This window comes from Atractosteus spatula, chromosome 3 (assembly GCF_055471065.1).
Source record: "Atractosteus spatula isolate fAtrSpa1 chromosome 3, fAtrSpa1.hap1, whole genome shotgun sequence".
Classification (NCBI taxonomy): domain Eukaryota; kingdom Metazoa; phylum Chordata; class Actinopteri; order Semionotiformes; family Lepisosteidae; genus Atractosteus; species Atractosteus spatula.
In genome coordinates, this window is record NC_142708.1 from 36,113,939 (window position 1) to 36,134,254 (window position 20,316).

The 20,316-nt window shown below is 36.7% G+C and overlaps 2 protein-coding genes across 2 annotated transcripts in view; both read left to right on the forward strand.

Moving 5' to 3' along the window:
* Positions 1–3,289: 3,289 nt before the first annotated feature.
* On the forward strand, positions 3,290–4,229 carry hspb3 (heat shock protein, alpha-crystallin-related, b3). Its single transcript, XM_088911402.1, has one exon. The coding sequence runs from the start codon at positions 3,396–3,398 to the stop codon at positions 3,840–3,842; it is 447 nt and encodes a 148-aa protein (XP_088767528.1). The 5' UTR covers positions 3,290–3,395; the 3' UTR covers positions 3,843–4,229.
* Positions 4,230–6,237: 2,008 nt separating this feature from the next.
* Positions 6,238–20,316, forward strand: part of LOC148837765 (sorting nexin-18-like) — a 32,558-nt gene continuing 18,479 nt past the window's right edge. The window contains exon 1 of the mRNA XM_088911293.1: positions 6,238–8,045. Within this exon, the coding sequence (XP_088767419.1) occupies positions 6,539–8,045 (1,507 nt within the window). The 5' untranslated portion in view covers positions 6,238–6,538. The remainder of the gene's footprint in view (positions 8,046–20,316) is intronic.

The window sequence follows — 20,316 nt, forward strand, 5'->3', positions numbered from 1 at the left end:
GATTTGGGAAGTATATGCTATAGATATGGTACAGCACAAGAGAAAGCTTGTTACAGTATGTGGATCTTGGACTTTGGTGGAGTAAGATTAAGATTAAGGTATTCACTGTACTTAAGCAGTGAATCAGTAAGATAGCCTGGAACTAGACTATTCAATATTGTTTATATTTCAGAATAAGTGAGCAATAGAACTATTTTTCACAAGTGTGACTGACATATGATGAGAATTCAATTCTGATTGCATACAGTAGTAGTTTTCATTTGCACGAGTTATAGAGTAGCCATACAAAAGTCTATTATCTAATATCTTAAATATTCCATGGAAAAAAAATAAAGTAGTCAATTATTGATTAAAACAAAGATGTGCTGATATTTCAGAATCTGACAGACAGAGGAGCCAGCAGCCATATCGCCCTGCAGCTCTCAACTGGCTACCCACTGAAGCTAAGCAGAGTTAAGCCTGGTCAGTACCTGGATGGAGGAGACCTCCTGGGAAGCTACGCTGTTAGCGGGAGCAGCAGGGGACGCCCACTCTGTGGTCTGTGTGGGTCCTAGTGCCCCAGTATAGTGTAGGGGACACTATACTGTAGTGGGTGCCGTCTTTCGGATGAGACATTAAACTAAGGTCCTGACTGAGTGGTCATTAAAGATCCCTGGGCATTTCTTGATAAGAGTAGGGAGTTATCCTGGTTTCCAGATCAAAAGTTCCCCCTCAGCCTTTACTGTGGCCTCCAAACTGTCCCCATGTATAATTGTCTTGCACCTGCCCTGCGATGGACTGGTGCCCCCTCCAGGGTGTACCCTGCCTTGCGCTTGTTGCTTGTCAAGTAGGATCTGGCTTCCCGCGACACTCTATGGTATAAAGCAGTTTGGCAAATGACATGACAAACAGAGGAAAGGGTCTTAAGAAAGCAAAGTGGGGAAAAAAAAGCTTGAAATGACAAAACAGAGTCACAGGAAATGCCAGCATTTGTAACTTCTATTAAGATTTTGAATTCAGCAATTGAAGCTACAGTAGGCTTAGGAACAGGTTTCCTAGAGTTGCAGACACATGTACAGTATAGTACTGTTATCTCCTGTTAGAACAGGAGTCAGTTTAAAGAACTTGGAATTTTATCACTGCTTATAAGGACAGGATAGAATTTAATTATGTTTAAATACATAATTACAGTTACAGTAATTGAAAAATGTATTTAAGGGTATCATAGTTAAAATATATGTATAGCATTAAAGTTAATGAATTAGTGAATAATATTGTTGCAAATTAACAGTATTGTAGCATTACTTAAAATAATTAAAGAATTTTTAATGTATTATTTTATTTCATAGTTGCTGTAGGAATGCAAGAAGTCACACATTCCTGAGGGTCCTTAGTGCCTAAATAGGATCTGTCACTGCCACAAAGACACAACACCACACCACACTGCAGGTGACCTACTTTTTGACTAGTAGAAAACCAGATGTAAAAAAAACCAACGAATTAATTCTAACTAACTCGGTGTTCCTAAGGCAAGGTTCAGTTGCTTGTCAAGAAAGGATTCAAAAATATCTGCTTCTACTTGTGTATTAGAGGGAAGATGTACATGCTGTCTGTAGGCTGCACAACAGCGAATCTCTTCAATGGGACTGGTTTAGTCACTTCATTTAATTTCTGTAAATGTTTATTTACTGCTGTAACTACATACATTTTTCAAGGAAAATACATTTCACCAAAGGTTTCAGTAATAACACGATCGCGCTTCTGAGCTTGAGGAAAGAACACTGAAACACTGGAACACTGAAAGTGTATGTTGTAATGGATAAAATATGCAACAGTCTCAGCTGATTTCAGGATTGAAAATATGTACTGAATTGTATTCCATCCCTGCATTTCTCGGTAAGATTAGGTAGTTATCCTGGTGTCTGGGCCCTCAGCCTTTATCATGGCCTCCAAATTACCCCATGTACAGTATGATTGGCTTGCCCTGCAATGGATTGGCGCCCTGTCCATGGTGTACCCTGCCTTGCACTCATTGCTTGCCGGGTAGGCTCCGGCTTCACTGTGACCCTCACCAGGAAAAGCAGAAGTGAAAATGGATGTAAATCCGTGGCAGGGCACACAGGCACACACACACTCACATCAAGGCCAGTTTTCTCAGAAATCAATTAGCCTATAAGTATGTCTTTGAACTGTGGGAGTAAACTGGATCACCTGGAGGAAACCCTTGCAAACGTAGCAAGAACATGCAAACTCCATGCAGATAACACCCGAAGTCCAGAATTAAACCCAGCGCTCCTCTGCTGCAAGGAGGCCCTTCTAATCACTGTGCCAGCTTGCTCCCCCTGAACTGTATTGTAGAAAATATTAACTGGATCCAACATCATCAGTTGACATTTGTATTCAGATTTGTTGACTTAGAGAGGAAAACAATTCATTGAATGTCAGACACTAGAAAAAACATTAATGTGCAAATCTTGCTGATTGTATATGTGTAATGCTGAATAACTTTAGATTGGGATCCTAGTTTTGTGTACTTTCATATAATAATGTCAACAATATGTTGGGATGATATAGCGGTCTGTAGATACATCTAAATTGACATAGTTCACGTAGGTAGCTGCATCAGCATGTGTAGGCTGCAAAGGAACAAGTTAAAGGTTTATTCCATGCTGAATAAACACTTGAAAAAGGCTCCACAGACTAAACTTTGTTTTTCCTTTCTTCTCTTTTCAGCATGGAATAAACCTTTACCTTGTTCCTCTAATTTGACACGCCCTCTTATTTACTGCATTCACCTCCAAAATTATTGTCACAGAGCCTGTATAAAATAAATAACAAAATATTTTTTTCAATGTGGATTTTTACTTAATGATTGAATGAATCAAGATTACACATTCCTCAAATTATAAAATTATGTCCACCAAATAATGTGCCACAATAATTGCCAGTGCACAGAAAAGAAAAAAAAATCTTTTTTTTGGGTCTGGTTATGTGATTTAGATTTTAAAGATGGCTTTTATTTCAACATTTTGGCTTTCACTATATGCTACATTGATTTAAGTCTTTTTGGCAGAATTGAAAGCTCACCTGATTTATCTTGTTAAATAATGTACAGTATTAATATTACAATAATGGCACTTCCTATTGTAACCAGAAGATGGAGATGTTCTCCTGATCAAAGTTACTCAAAACCCTTTCGTCATATATAAACTGCTCGTTTAAAAGAACCCCTGGTGATAAACTTGTCATCAGAACAATTTTGCTACCTCTAAAAAAGGATAGGCTCCCAACCCCCTCCTTAACATAGCTCTAAAAAAGTCACATTACTACAGGCCAGCCTTTTTATAGAACTTACTGACTGCACTCTAACTGTCTAGCCACATTTAGCAACAGACATACTGTAGATCTGGAGAAGAATGGCAGACGTTACCATCACACACTGGGTAAGGAGCCCTGTCCGTTATCAAGCCCAGCTCGAGGGAAGAGACTTGGAGGAATGTAAAGAGGAGCACTGCCTCTTCGCGCTGCCTGGGCCTTCTTTTGAGGGGGCGACAACTGAAAAAGGAGCCGCTGTGGAGAGTTTTTGCACCACACAAAAGAGAGAGTCTGGTTTCCAGGTGCTGTTAGACGTGGCTCAGTTCCGCCCTGAGGATATTCTCATTCAGGTTTATGAGGGCTGGCTCCTGGTCAAAGGCCAGCATGGCCCCAGGATGGACGAGCATGGATTCATCTCCAGGAGCTTCACTCGACAGTACAGGCTGCCAGACAGACTCCAAGTGGGAGACCTGAGAGCTCTGCTGTGTCATGATGGAATTCTGGTGGTGGAAGAAAAAGGCTCTGAACTAATTAAAGAACGTCATTAATTGTTTCAAGCACAAAGCTTCCTTTGAAGATTTGGCAACACCTCATAAATGTATTGAGGTCCAGGCTATAAACAGAAAAGCAGGAAACATTGTTTGTTTTTTTGAGTGTTTGCCTTTTTAAGGCCTTCAGTGATTTTTGGAGAAACATTTTTTTTAAAAGAAACAGCACAGTAAAATGTATTTCTAATAATATTGTGATTTTTAAAAGAGCATATTTGAGATGTTACACTGCCCTCTATGTATTCTGTTATACTGTAATACCATTTAGGTAAACTTAGAAGAAGGCATGTTAATGCATGACATAAAGTAAATGAAAATACAACAGAAGTAAACACTATCAAGTTATAATATTTGTATCATTTTGCTGAAATGTATGCTTTTGGATTATTTGGATTATTGTATTCATTTTATCTATCTTCTGTGACTTTATGTTATATTAACAGTAAAGAGGAACAGAAATATTTAACAATTATAGTATTCATAGTATTTAAAAATAAAATATATAGTATTTAACTTTGTGAAACAGTTGCTAAACACTAAAATAAGAACAAATTCAAAAGTTCTCACATTAGGGTTATTGTCTACCAATTCTAAAATTGGTCGTTCTTGAACAGCAGATTTAGCATGTCTGTTGATATGTTTTCAGCTAAAATCCACCAAGACAAAAACTGCAGTTCTAATCAGCAAAGCTGACAAATGATAAGTGATAGAAACAGAACAGATAAAGCATTTCAGCCTACAGTATATTGTCTGGAGACCTGTTAGAGAGTGACTTCACCTCTATGAATAACATTGGAATGCCAAGTGCTCCACAGTGCCAAGCTAAATGCCCCAGTAAGATGTTACAGCCATAAGACAATGGAGAAGTTTTTTACACTTTTTAAAATTTACATGACAGCTTTTTTAATGCTATTTAATGGTGTAATGCCCTTATTTACATTGTTGCATGTGCTTATTCATTATAATAATAGCATGAAATCAGTAATTGAAATACTAAAATACTGAGTTTTTAAAAAAACTGGATCTCAGCAGAGAAAATTATTTGGAACTTCTTTAGTGTTTTATTTATTCATAGGGAGTATCTTCAGTATGAGTATTTTTAAAATATGTCCAAGCTATAACAGGAAAGCAGGAAAATCCCAAGTCAAAAACACTGTGGGAAAAGCTAAATTTATGGCTTTTCAGTTTACTGCCAGCAATGCTGCACAAAGAAACACGACAAAAATTGCAATATGTACTATGCAGTAATCTTATTTTAAAAAATGTTCTTCAAGGGAAAGAGTACACTGAGAATTTTGTTCTTTTAAAAATATGCCAGTCGCTCACTCGGACAAATTGCAATCACTTCAAAGTCTCGAAAGCAAGCCCAAATATCTGTGAAGTTATCATTTTGTCATTTGTGGTGGGAATTTTCATTGGAGCATAATCTGAAAGACTTTTGCAAGGAGTCGTATTGTAATACGGTAAAATGGAAAAATGAGTATAAATTCAGTGCAATATAGAAGTCATTTTGAATTAGAAAAACACAAAAGTTTTAACCGGACCAAAAAGCTTTGAAAATTGATCTACAGTATAAGTGTACATATACCGTATAGTATTTTGTTGAAGACAATAAGGACAAATACTGTACTTGTTTGAAATTGAATTTTTAAAACATTAAGAAGTCTGACATTAGCAGAAACTAATACAAGTGCTACTAAACATCAAATATAACAGTTAATACTGTTTCCAACACATTTTTCACATTTTATTTTATTGCTGTGAGTGCGTCTATAAATACAATATATTATAAACTCCAACATACATCAATGTAATTTACACATACATGTATACACATTTTTTATGATTTACTAGTTTATATTCCAAATAATGTTTTTTCCAACAAATATACTATATCTTTGCGCAAACGTTATACAGATGAACGGATATTTAAATAAGAAAAACGTGCTGGTATGATAAACGTATATTCTTTAAAAAATTATAAATCACTTTCTTGATCATTCTTGATACACTATTAAATAAGTTTTTATTTAATTTTATTCCTTGACCCATTTGCCGTAAACAGATTTATTGCAAATTAGATTTTGCAATAGGTTACTGCTTCCTGAAGTAAGCGTGTGAGTCAGCTTTATCTGTCTGGAGTGGTATCTCCCATACAGTATATTTGCATCTTATTCACAGTACACATTTATCTAGTTGGGGGGGTGCAACTTAGAAACTTATTTGTATTAAACGTTTTTAGTGATCAGAACTTCAGCCTGAATTTTTTCTAAACAATTGAGGTTTAAAGCTAATATCACCAAACCGCAGTCGATTCGTGTTGCCTGACTGCCCGCAACCTCCGTCAGACTCCTCCCTCGATTATTCAGACTGATTACGTGTGGCGCTGTTGCAATATAGAAGGAGAAAGAGTCTGCTGCAGCTGGAGAGGTAGGAGTTGAGCTGCAACTTTCATTTAAAAACAGACGAACTGCTGGATTGCGCTTTCTTAAAAAAACAGCACCAGATGCGGTGAAAAAAAGACAGTTTTCGATCCGAGTACAAGATCGTCGATCATTGTACAACTAAGGAAGAGAAAAAGAAAATCATAAAGAGGGTGCTTTACAAAGTCTGGACAGTTGTGCGGAGTTTGGTTCGGCTGGCTAGTCTCCGGGAGTCATTTCATTTGTGTTGTTGCTTTGGATAGTTGGAAACTAATGGCGTTGAGGGCGAGGGCTTTGTATGACTTCAATTCCGAAAACCCTGGGGAAATTACGGTCAAGGAAAACGAAATTGTAACCCTGTACAGCGAGAACGATATAGAGGGCTGGCTGGAGGGAGTGAACAGCAGAGGGGAGAGGGGGCTCTTCCCAGCCTCGTACGTGGAGATCCTTAAAAACGACACAGCCCCTTCTTACAACAACATCACAGCTGGAGATGGCTACATAGGCTCAAGGTATTCCAACGTCCCAACCGTGGATTATGATCCTACCTTCAAAAGCCAGGCACAGCACGAGAACTTCACGCAAGCCCCTGCGGCAGGCTTTACTTCTTTCCCTGTGACATCTCAACAGGAGCATAGCTTCCAGGCAAGCCAAGGCAGCGACGATGATTGGGATGACGACTGGGATGACAGCTCCACGGTGGCTGACGAGCCGGGAGTTGTGGGAGGAAGTTACCACGACTACGACGGCACCGGTCCTTCCACGTACCGGTTGACCACCAGGTCTGATGCTTCTTCCATTTCCCGGGGTGGCAACGCGCAACATCCCAAGAGCTCAGCCACCGTCAGCAGGAATCTCAACAGGTTCTCCACTTTCGTGAAATCTGGGGGGGAGGCTTTCGTGCTGGGAGAGGCATCCGGATTTGTGAAAGATGGAGATAAGATCTGCGTGGTTATGGGCCAGTACGGACCAGAGTGGCAAGAGAACCCTTACCCGTTCACGTGCACCATCGATGACCCCACTAAGCAAACCAAATTCAAAGGCATGAAAAGTTACATTTCGTATAAGCTGACACCCACTCATACGCAGAACCCAGTGAGCAGAAGGTATAAGCATTTTGATTGGCTTTACACCAGGTTAGTGGAGAAATTCCCGGTCATTTCGGTTCCCCACATTCCAGAGAAACAAGCCACGGGGAGGTTTGAGGAGGACTTCATCTCCAAGCGAAGGAAAGGCCTGATTTGGTGGATGAACCACATGACCAGCCACCCTGTCTTGGCCAGGTGTGATGTCTTCCAGCATTTCTTGGCATGCACGGATGAGAAAGCTTGGAAGCAGGGGAAAAGAAAGGCGGAGAAAGATGATATGGTGGGGGCCAACTTTTTTCTTACCATCAGCACTCCGGCGTCATCCCTTGACCTGCAGGACGTGGAGAGTAAAATTGACGGCTTTAAGTCCTTCACTAAAAAGATGGACGACAGTGTGCTGCAGGTTAATGCCACGGCTAACGAATTCGCCAGGAAGCAAATAACAGGCTTTAAGAAAGAGTACCAGAAGGTTGGGCAGTCTTTTAAAACCCTTAGCCAAGCATTCGAACTCGACCAGCAGACGTTCTCTGCAGGTTTAAACCACGCAATTGCTTACACTGGGGAAGCTTATGATGCCATAGGAGAATATTTTGCAGAACAACCCAAGCAGGACCTTGATCCCGTGATGGATTTGTTAGCTCTTTATCAGGGACATCTTGCGAACTATCCAGACATCATCCATGTTCAAAAAGGTAACGTTATGGGTACTTTTATTCTAATGTTAAAATAGCATATAATAAACTGTAGACGCATTACAACACCCGTGTAAAACCAAAAGGTGGCTTTCCCCGCATTCCTCAAAAGTTAATACATTTTGTGATATTAGAATGCCATTGTATTCACTAAAAAAATCACAATTGTTAATACAGGTACAGTATATACTGCTTAAAGGTAGATTGCATTGCATTGCATTAGGCCTAACCTAAGGCTATACAAAAAAGAGCACAAAGTTAATTAAAAACGCATGTTTCTTATGCAATTTTATTTTGACCGCTCAATAACCATTAAGTACAGACAACGTCAATAATTGGGATGAGTATTAAAGAGCTTTGTTTTGCAAGTATTTCTTGTGGAGCTCTCTTGTATTAATTGTAATTTAACAGCAGTTTTTACAAAAAAAAAATACAGGTGTTTCCTACTGTATGTACTTCCTACTAAAGCTGCAGGATTAATGTTTCCTGAATGATAAAACTGATAGTTATGTCACAATTATAGCTTTATATTTTTATATTATAAACAAATTTGAGTTTAATTTTCATGATGTTATAATTACAGTATTTTTGTATTATTTAAACATAAAATAAATATACATTATTATGAAATATACAGCACTTATTTACAGTACAAGTAACATTAAATAAGCAAGTTGGTCTAGATTCGTGCAAATCATTAGCATAAAAGCATCGAAACGGATGCTGATAACGTGTGGTTTACAAATGTAGTGCAGGAGCATGGTGTATGCCTATTCAGGTACAAAATAGTATTCACAAATCACAGAATTGCACATCACAAAACAGGCAAAGAGATTTCAACCCAATAGGATCTTTCTCAGGTAATGCTGCTTCTGTTGTATCCACCAATCACAGAAAATGTGCTTTTTTTATATGTGCATGCTGTGCCTTGCTTATTTTTCCCCTTTCGTTAACTGCAGCAATTTTGTATATGTATACAAAATTTTGTATTAGACAAGATACATCTTTGTCCTCCCAATTAAACGTCATAGGCATTACATAGCTGCTAAGATACAGATAGGGTACCAAAAATGGAAATATCAATGTAAAGTCACTTAACGGGACATTGGGCTGGTAATTGTAGCCAGTATATATCATGGCATAGAGTCTGCCAACACGTGGAATTCTGCTGCAAGGATCAGGTACCATTCTTCTAAGAGAGAAAGTTAGACAATCAAGGTTTGTAGATAGAGGTGGCAAAGGCTCAGGTGTCAAAGAAGAGTATCCCATAATTGTGTTCAGATTTAATGACTGAAATGTCCATGGCATATGGATAATGATCAATATCATGCTCATCAGACCACTGGGGCAACCATACATACTCTGAATGGAGGCATTGCCATCCTGAAAGACACTCCTCCTGACAGGAAAGAAATACTGCAGCCGGGAGTGAAGATGATCACTTCAAGTACCATTAAGTGGCGATTAGTATTGACCTTGCCTTGTAAGCGAATGAATGCCCCAAGTTGTGCCAGGAAAATTTGCCCTGAAATATTACAGAACTCGGATATCCTTGCTTGTGAAACATCCCTTGAGCTGTCTTGGTCACTGAAACTCCTGCCAGTTTCTTTTTTCTTTGTTCTTTTTCTCCTGCCAGTACCTTTTTACGACTAAGTGGCAGTTAGTCTAATTGTCCAAAATGTATGACATAGTAATTTGTTGGCTCTAAGTCTTAGTTTAAAAAATAATCTGTCTAATGTATATAACACTGAAAGAAATCTGCAAATTTGCAACAATAAATGTATTCCACATGGCATGTGCGACAAGGTATAAACAACATGACATGAATATAAGGATGTCTGCTAATCCATTTAAAACAAGCTGATGATCTTCTTTGTCCCAGGTTTATCTAGTATTCAGGTTGCCTGTGTGTTTGTATAACCCTTTAGCAAATGTGAATGCGTCAGCACTCTCCAGCATTAGTACAGCAAATTTTTGCATGACAAACTGAAATGTTTGCATTACAGAGTTGGCTTGCAGTAACACCACAGCAGCAAATGACTGCTGAGTCACATGGGCTGCATATTGTCTTTTGCTGACGTCATGTGTGATTTTCCAGGGCTGGTAACCTTATAAATTGTCAGACTAGTGGTAACAGAATATGACAGTTTGTTTCCAGTAAATAAAGGGTTTTTACAGACCCAGGCCAGCTCTCTTGTGGAGACCACGCTATTGGGGGAGGGAGGAAGGGGTTGGGCTGTGGTAAATTGTAACCTGATGGAGGATTTTGCATTCAGTGCTGTTCAGTTAATTCACAATTGCTGAGAAGGAGCTTCTCTTTGGTGGGGAATGTTTAGACTTGGCAGTCTGTCTTCTTATTTACAAAAGGGCCTAAACTACTTCTTAAATGTAAGATTGAAGAAGAAGAAAGCTAACAATCTGCACTGCAGTAGCAAGGACAGTTTACATTTAGATTTTTTCTTGCTGTATATATGTCATAATGAAAATAATTACTGTTAAACTGTAGTAATTATAAACTGTAGGGTCTTTGATGTAAAGCACTGATTATTTGTGTGCCTCCATTGTATTCAGAATGCTTAAGAGTGGTCTTGTTCAAGATTAAATTGAATTACCTATTCTGAATTCCTTATTTTTATTTCCTTGTATATAATATCATCACTTTTTAAAGTTCTGTTTTTGTAGCAAGTGGGTAAATGTGTATTGTTCAGAATACTTTATTGCAGATTTTTGTGATCTGTAGAAAAAATAAATAATTTTTAATATATAAACTTGTTCTAACTAAAGTAATACTATCTATGAAGTCAACTTTGTCCCCAATTTATTTCAAGGATATGATTTTTACCACCTTACAGTAAAGATATTGCTTTGCTGGAAGAACAAGTCTTGGCTTAATGTTTGTACAACATTGACTGAAGCTCATTTACTTAAGAGCTTATCTCACTTTTGATAAAACAGACAGATTGCTGTTTGTTTTTGCAGCACCAAATTATGTAGAAGTAGATTCCATGATACTGAGGTAAAATACTTATGTATAATTTTTATTAAATATGTTTTGATGAGAGAAACAAATACTGCAAAACAGTTTTGCTTAACTTGCTGTAGTACAAATGCAAATAAAACTATGAAAAACTGAGTGGATGAAAATTTCCCACATTATTAAAATACAAAACAAGAGCACATCTATTCTTTGTATTTCACCTTCATGTTTATTAGCACCCTTTATATTTGGACATTGGTCAAAGCTGTTATACAGTACATAGAGAGAACATAGTTCTGTTGTTCTTGTGGAAAGAAACTTCCCTACATAAAGTTTGTGATCCACCAGCTTTTGACACTAATATCCATAATTGAGGACTGCTTTCTGTATATCCTGGTGCTTTCTGAAAAAAATGTGCTTTACAGACAGTGTAAGGGCAACTATTGAAAAACAATTTTAGTTTGACTTGGTGTGCCTCAGTGTGATGTGGAATTTGACTGTAAATTTGAAAAAAGAAGTACAACATGTCGAAGAACATCCATCCATTTTCTAAACGCTTTATCCAGTTAAAGGTTGCTGGAGAGCCAGAGCCTATCCTGGCAATCAACAAGCGCAAGGCAGTATTTTCTAAGAAGCCAATTATCCTACCAGTATGTCTTTGGACTGTGGGAGGAAACCCATGCAAACACAGGCAGAACATAAAAACTCTACCCAGATAGCACCCCTGGAATTGAACCCGGAACCCACCATGCCACCTTAAGGAAGAACATTTAGAATTATCTTCTTAAGGAAGAACAATTAGCATATAATATGAAATAGGTGCTTAAACAGTTCTAATTTTGGATATTTTAAATTATACTGTTTTAAGGGAATAAACTGCCATATTCTGTGGTTGTAAGAAATTATAGTGAATTCTAGTGAATAGTGGAAAAAGTTGTATTCTAGCTATTGGTATTAGAAGTTAATTGTAGCATAGAATAATACAAAAAAAAACATTTGCAGGAGTATTGGTTTTATAAATAAATCAGAAGTTTAGCCTATGATGGTACAGTGTTGTAGAGGATAATAGCACACTCCATCAGAGTGCTTATCTCAGTTTGGTATAGTACATTGGATTAAGCAGGTAATTTGATTTCAAATTTGATATTTCAGCCCACGTTGGAGATTTCTGTCCCTAAAGACATAAGTTGTTTCATATAGGATTGTAGAATACAATTGGTCTGACACAATACAGTTGTTTATGATGCTTTCATTTCATTCACATTTTGGATATGACCATAGTATGTTGTATAATATACTAAGGACAGACAATGAAAATGCCTATTGAAGATCAATTGAAAGCTTTTGTTTCCCCTTTGACTGGATTGATGTATTAATATGACTTAGTAGCAGGGTATTTACTGTACTCACACTTTCATTTTGAGTTGCAGTCAGTATTTTGTTTGTTGTGGGAGTGCAGAATCTCTGTTGGGTTCTGCTGGAAGTGTTTAGGATCAGTGTATTTGTGGTGGTATGTTTTAAAAATTATTTTCTTACAAATGTCACTTTGGTGCACAAGAAAACAAATTCCTTGCATGTTTTTAGTGATTTACGTCCCAAAGGATCCCACAGTACTTCACACAAAGGAGGATACCACTGAAGTGCAGCACCGACAGCCCCACTACACAGCACATTAAGAAAGAATTACTACACAAATGTATTTAAGGTGGAATTTTGGGTAGGGCATTTTGCGCAAGTCCAAAGTGGAATTTAGCTGGCACATGTAATAAGTATTAGAATTAATTGCATTTGCATTACTTAGTGCTTTTCATCCCAAAGAATCCCAGAGAATTTATATAGAAGGGGAAAAGTTCTTCACACTAACACTGAAGTTCTGCATTCACCTGGGTATTGTAAAGCAGTTATTATGCCTTGGTGACCTTTTTTTACCACGGGGCTATTCAGGAGAGCAGGGAGAAACCGCTTCATTGAATTAATTAAGGGGTCAATTTAGATAAACCAGATTGTATAAGCCCAAGGGTTAATATAGCCATGAAAATGTGGTTAATCCTAGAAATTGTGCCATGCGATCTTGTAGTGAGAACCTGCATCTAGCAGCATATCTGAAGGATGGAACCTCCTACAGATGATCCAACAATCAGGCTACAAGACAGTAACACCGATGTCACAGATGTCACAGTGGCAAACAGTGAATGAAGATTGTGTTTAATAACCTGGAAGAAGTTAGTTACAGCTATTTCTGTTTTCCAAAGGGAGCTATTTTGGTAAGCAACAAGAAATACAAAAGATCAATGTGCGTTATTTGCCTGATGTGCATTTCAAATGTTGGTGTTCAAGGATGCTGTGAAGTGCATCTCTAAATATGAAAAGGGGTTTTCTAAGTTTATTCTGAATTGTGAATTGATGCATTGCCAGTGAGTCCACTATATATCGAGATAAATGCATACAGAAAGGAAGCGTCATCGCATACTTCTAGTTTCCAATACATGCAGTCACCAAGTTTTGTGGTGAACTAATCTAGATGAGGTTTGCAAAAGGGTCAGCTGAATACATTTAGCCAGAAGGATCAGTATAATATAATGTGCATGCAAATATAATACAATCCAGCTCTACATTAGCACAAGTTTTAAATATTGCTAAAGATTCTGAATCATGTTAGAAGTAGTACTGAATAATAACTGATTTTTAAATAAAGTGTACAAATTCTTACATATTGCTTATAAGAAAAAAGTCCTTTGCTTTAAGACTAAGCAGTCAATGCTGTTTGTGGGTAAATTAGTCCAAGGGCTAATTGTTTTGTTTTAAATTTAACCTTACTAAATTGTTTTACTGATGAAATAGTCATACAAAATCAAGAGTGTAAGCTTAATTGCAAGTATTCTTTATTAAACAAGCCCAACAGATGATGTCACTTAGATGACGTTCTTGCTTAATTATCGTAGTAGATAACAGAAATCCCTGACTTGTTCATATTAAATCACAAAGTACTGTGAGAATTGCAGTTTTAACTGCCCTACAGTACTGTGCTTGGGGTTCTTATGCTAATTTACAGTATTTCTGTTTATTGCCCCAGACTGTAAAAATGAAACTTGAATGATTGCTGCCCTTAAGCATAATCCATTGTTTCATACTTGTGAAATCAGCTGAATGAGAAGTTTTAATACATAAATCTGTAACTCATTCATGTAAGCATTTTTGTCTTCATGCTGAAACATAATAAGAGGTTTTCATCCTCTGCCTTTTCCTCTCATGTATATCTCTCAGGTCCATGCTTGTCTGGCCATCTTTTGCTTGAATGGATTGCCACACTGACAAAATATGGTTATGTTCTATATCATCTAAAGACAACTTTTAAAACTGTTGCTACCAGAATAAACAGAAGAAAAGCAAAGCACCACTGCATTTAACCATCCTTTCTCTTCACTCATAAAACATTAAGGAGCAAACCTGATATACTGTACTCCTCTGTCATTTCCTTTAGTGAATTACCAGAAAGCCCTTTCATAATCCATTTATGCTGGAAGTGGTAGTTGCTGTAATTCAAATATAATTTATTGTTAGGAGAAAAAAAAAACTTGCAAAATGTGCAAGTACATTGAACATAAGAAATGTTGGAAATGAGAGGACACCATGTGGCCCATCTTGATTATTTGAGTGCTAGTATCTTACTTATACTAGGATTTTGTCTAGCCATTTCTTTAAGGATCCCTGGAAAACTGCATCATCAGCATTGCAAGGCAGTTTGTTCCATACCCCTGCAACTCTCTGTGTAAAATCATACTTCCTTATATGCTGTATTACACATACCAATTTTCTGGCAACATAAATGGTAGTAATCTGTTGCTTATGACATTGTGGCGGTGGATTTCACCAGCTCACCTGTACTAGTTCATAGCTTTGTAAATTGGGCTGTTAGTAGGTATTGGACAACTTCACAGCATTACCTCTTTCTTTGTTGAGCTTTTGACGGCAGTTTGTTTTGTTATTAACTAGTATTGTAGTCGAACCATTGTCACAAGATACACAACAGAGATGAGTAAAACAAATGTTACTTTTGACAACATTCAGGAAAGCAGGATGTTATCAGGTCACCTGCTTCCTTGTTGTGCAAGATATTCCGGTTTCCTGCTGTTTGTTAGTATAGTTAACAAAGTTGGTTTGTACCTTGTGTTTGTAAACTTTAATGTATATCCTAGAGGAGACACATGGGGCACCTGGAGGTGAGGCGTTTAATTTGGTATGGCTTTGCTTTATTTTGAGATGGGCAGATTTATGTGCAGTGTGCAGGTAATAATTTTTAGTCTACCACCCATCATCATCCATAGTCCCTCTCTTTCATAGCTTTATTTTCATTAAGTCTCTTTCATTTGTATTGTTTTTTAGCATATGTATTAAAGAAGGGCTTCTGTTCTGAATGATTTGTTTTTTACTTTGGATGAAATGTGCCATATTTTCAAATGCCCGAAACAGAAAATAATCGCCACGCCCTCAAAGTGAAAATTTGAGGATGAATGAAATTTGTTTTTTAGATGGGAAAGAAATTGAATATTGTGGGAGATTCATGTAGCAGTCTTGTTAAAATTTTCATTTTTTTTCTCTTCGGAATGGATTTCCCTGGGCCCCGGTGCCTGACATTTATTAATCTAATATTGGAGACAAGAAGACTCTATCAGAAAGGATTCACACAGTGTATATTGCTAGCTGTTGGTTATTCTGCTTTGAACTTGTCGTGTAATTATTTGGAAAGACAGTGCTTTACTGTAAAACAGATGGCCATAAAGAGTATCTTTATAGGGTTATAAAGTTTGTGTTTGGTATGTAGAAATGCAGCTACTACTAAAGAGCTGCCTGGGAAGAACAGACCCACACTGGCCTTTTTGTATGCAATCCCAGCATGCACTGTCATTTTTGGCTTTCAATTCAATTTTTCAAAAAAGTCCCAGAAGGCAGTTTGTTCTAGCTTAGTATTCTAATTCAGCAGTAACAGACAGGAAGATTTTTTTGGAGCACATTGCTCTGCACTTTGTATCTTAGAGCTGTCCTAAGTATCCTAAGCTACATTAAAAATGTATAGCTCTCTTCTTCAGTGCATTACCTTGTAAGTAAGTAGGTACTGTAGAGTTTAATGGGAAATTTGAAAATGATAAGAAGTCAATGGAAAAAAAATAGCTTCAAGTACCTCATTTTGCCAAATATATCCTCTTTGGAATTTCTAGGACTTTCTTTGCTGCTGTACAGATAAGGTCAAATGTGTAGCTTTATTGTCACTAGTGATTACTGAAAACAGTGCTTTAAGATTAATGTTTTTGCTTTGTCCAAGTTTGCAGTGTTGGTAGAGGGAACACTCTTGGGTGTTATTGTGTTGCCAGTGGTAGGTTTGTGCTGGCAGTGCGACTGGAATGTGACAAAGGAGTTTTACAATTTCAGAATTGTAGCCACCCTCATGAGACTTTAGGGTGAAGATGTGGGAGAAAGCTTGTATTTTTTTTCTTTGCAGCAGGAGTATTCTTGTTTGATGTTGCAGTTTTGTAGAACATTTCAACAAAAACATTACATTAGACAAAAACACAGTAAATCTCAATTGTTTATTTTAGCCAGAGAGATGTACTTGCTTCAAAATAATGAACACTCTATCTTTATGAAACTTGTGTTTATTTTGCCTGGAAATAATATGATTCATGAACAGTACAACATTAATCTGCTGATTGACAACAACATAAAAATAGTAAATGTTTAAAACCAGGTTTTCTTGGGAGGGCACAAAGCCAGACCTTTGAAGGTAACTGCAGCATGATGTTAATTTTGACATATGATACAGGCCTATTTCCAAACGTTACAGGTTCCATTGATTGTATAGTAAACCCTCAGTTTAATGGACTGATAGGGGGAAGGAGTGTGCATTGCTACCTAATGTCCATTAAGTTACAATGATTTTTTTTCATCCTCAAACAATATCATATGTGAAAAATATACATGCCATATACTGTATATGCTTTCTGGATTTTTAAACTTTTTTTCCTTAATTGAGAGCAACAGTTTTTTTCATAAATATACAAGCACTTTTTTACTTTTGTTAATATACTGTATAAAATTAGCTCAAGCAAAAAAAAAATGCAAACAATACTTATCATAAGCAATTACTCTACCCTATGCAGAATTTAAATTCCTGGATTGTAAACCTAACATTTATTTTGAACCTTTTTATTCTTTTTGCATTTACATATATTTATATATATATGCTTTTTTACATATTAGCATTTTAGTGTATTTCTGTAAAATAATTGTCTGTAAAAATAAACTAAAACATACAATACAAACAATACCCATCATAAACAATTTGTTACAGGAAAAGTTTGGAATTTCTTATTTTACAGACAAAATTATCCTTTAGCAGCCTTTGTCAAATCCAAAGTCCATTAAACTTTGCATTAACTAGGCCTGTTTTTCTATTTTCTATTTTCTCTACTTTTCCTCTAAAATCTGGTCAAGACATTTAACAGGTACAGAAAAGTTACTTGGTGCACAATCGACATTTATTTTTATGCTAATTTTGCTTCATTCCCTCAACATTCTAGTGTCTAGTGACTTTTAGTACAACATACAAAATTGCATCTGACTTTCAGGGTCTGTCTAGAGTTTTAGTCATTCTTCTGTCATTGCAGAAACACAAACCTGGTTTCTCTCAGGTTTTGAGATTGAACTTGTTTGATTGCTTTCACCTTTATACAAGTACGATTGTGATAGTATGTGCTTTCAGTGAAATCTGCAGGTTATTGAGCAGTCTGTTAACTGATATTGTAAAAAAGAATGGGTATGTGCAGTGATATTTGAAAATAAAGCTTTCTATAATATAGCCTGTTGCAACTGAGAAAGTAGTATTTACGAAAGCTTTAGTTTGAAATATCACTGCAAATACCCATTCTTTTTTAACAATATATTTTAACAGACTGCTCAAGAAGCTGCAGATTTCACTGAAAGCACATTGAGTACTATCACAATCGTACAAGCTCAGCATACATGAAGAAAAAAAGAAAAGTGGCATTTAGTGGCAAAAGTGGCTTGTGTTTGCTGTCACTTCCTGCTGAAATGAAACCTGAGCAGCCCATTGTATGTAATTCTATCTCATGGTGTCCTAGTCAGTGGGGAGAAAAAAAAACTCATGTGTACCTACCAGAATTCACAGTTATTATTAATTTATTTGTACTCTCTGATGCTTTTATCCAATGTAACTTACAGTTAAATGAAGTGAGGTGAATTCACATGGTCTCACTGCAAAGTGAAACAAAGACATTACAGAACCTTTGAATTTATGTTGAGGAATATTGGGGCTTAATGGCCCTAACAAGCCTTAATTGACTGTTGCAGAGTAGCAAAGAAAAGGTAAGGTTTTACCTCTTGTGTACAGTGTAACATATGTTCACTTTTGGTTGTTTCATAAGACATCTGAGCCTCTTTAACTCATGAGTAAAGGTAGAAGTGGTTAGGTTTTATGAAGCATGTTTGACTTATCCATCCATTTTCTAACTCCTTTATCTGGCACGTGGCTGGTGGGGAACCCTGCAAGCAACGGATGCAAGGCGGGGTACACCCTGGACACGACAGGACAGGACAGGACAAGACAGGAGTGACACATGCCAGAGCCAGTTTTCCCAGAAGCCATTTAGCCTACTTTACCAGTATTTCTTTAGACTGTGGGAGAAAAGTGGAGCAAAGTGTTGGTGATATTTTACATGTGTGAGTGGCTCAAAGATGAGTGGGTCACAGGAGTCTGTACTTCCTCCTTCTCCCCTGCATGCAGTTGCAGCGTTCATAGCTGTAAGCCTGAGATGTAGCTCGAACCGTAAAACAGCTCAAACAGTGGAAAAACATAAAATTGGCCATTCTGAATTGGGTGTTAATCTTAATCCAATGCGTTGGACAGAATTTAATTGCTCTTTTCTTTTTCTCTACAATGTATACACTCTACTGTACAGTATAGTATGATGTATAGTGTATTCGTATGATAAAACTATACATTATTATGTAAAACTAAAACCTTATTATACTGAGATAAAATAAAAATGCATTACTTAGTTCAAATACTCATTTGTTGCATCTTCACTGCCATTCAGTATAGATGCTTACATCATCAATACCATTACTGTAAAAAGGTGACAAAACACATGCAAATTTCTTAGTAAACAATTGATTATTTATACAAATGAGTTTATATAAATATGTCTATATGTGTATAAAATGTTCTCTGCAATATAAAGTCAGTGCAGGAATTTTATTGACACTGCAAAGAGTGATGTCTAACTATACACTATGTCTGTACTGGGTTCACATTGAATGCAGTCACCACAGTTTTCTTTAAAGACAAGCACAAATTTTTGCTGAGTGTAACAGAGTAAGTATGTGGCTTTTTTCCATACAACATCAGCTAGAAAGAACAAAATATGATTTGTTTTACTAAATTTATCAAACTTCTTTTTATGTAGTTTCAGATGGATTCAGTTTATTAATTGGAACTGTTTGCATTTGAAGAAGTGCAGTTCCCTATGAAGAAGACATGTTTTTCTCCCCCTGCAGTGCTTCCATCAGCACTAATGCAAAACACATTAGGTCAACAAATTTGCAGTTGTGAATTTGTGGAAAATCAGTTCTTCATAAAGGATAGAAACCACTACAAAATGAGTTTTTCTTACACCATCTTATGGCAGGATTTTTACTTTTTTTATGTTAGACTATATTCAGGAATTTCTTTTTTATTTCACATCTTATGTTTGTACCTGATTATACAACTTGACATTTTACTGATGCTGTCTAAGCAAAGTATCGAGATCAAGTGTACAACAGCAGTGTCCCACTTGGGCTCTGAACCACAACCTCTTATTATGTGTCTAGAGCCCCTAAAGACTGCTAACTCAAGCTCAGTACAAATCAGTAATGGTCAAAAAGAGAAAAGAGGAGTTTTTCACACAGATGTAGAAGTAAAAAACGCTGAATGGCTGAAACCCTAGATTACAGACCCCATTATAGTCTGGTTAATATGAATTATGATCAGGGGACTGTTATGTGTGTTTTACATACTGGAAAATATACATTTTTTGTTCTTGAAATGGATTAATAATTGGCACATTCTGAATAGTAGTCTGTATTATGAAAGTTTAAAGTTTACACTGTTGTATAGTATATATATATTTTTTTTAATTAAATAGCATTCAGTAGTATGTTCCAAGAACATTAATACATCATTTTAATGTTTTGTACTTGGTTTCATAATGGTAATAAGTTCCTTCATACTTTTAAAAA

Bases quoted from the DNA above. Each gene is read 5' to 3' on its own strand.
- hspb3 (XM_088911402.1), top strand. From the start codon at position 3,396: ATGGCAGACGTTACCATCACACACTGGGTAAGGAGCCCTGTCCGTTAT.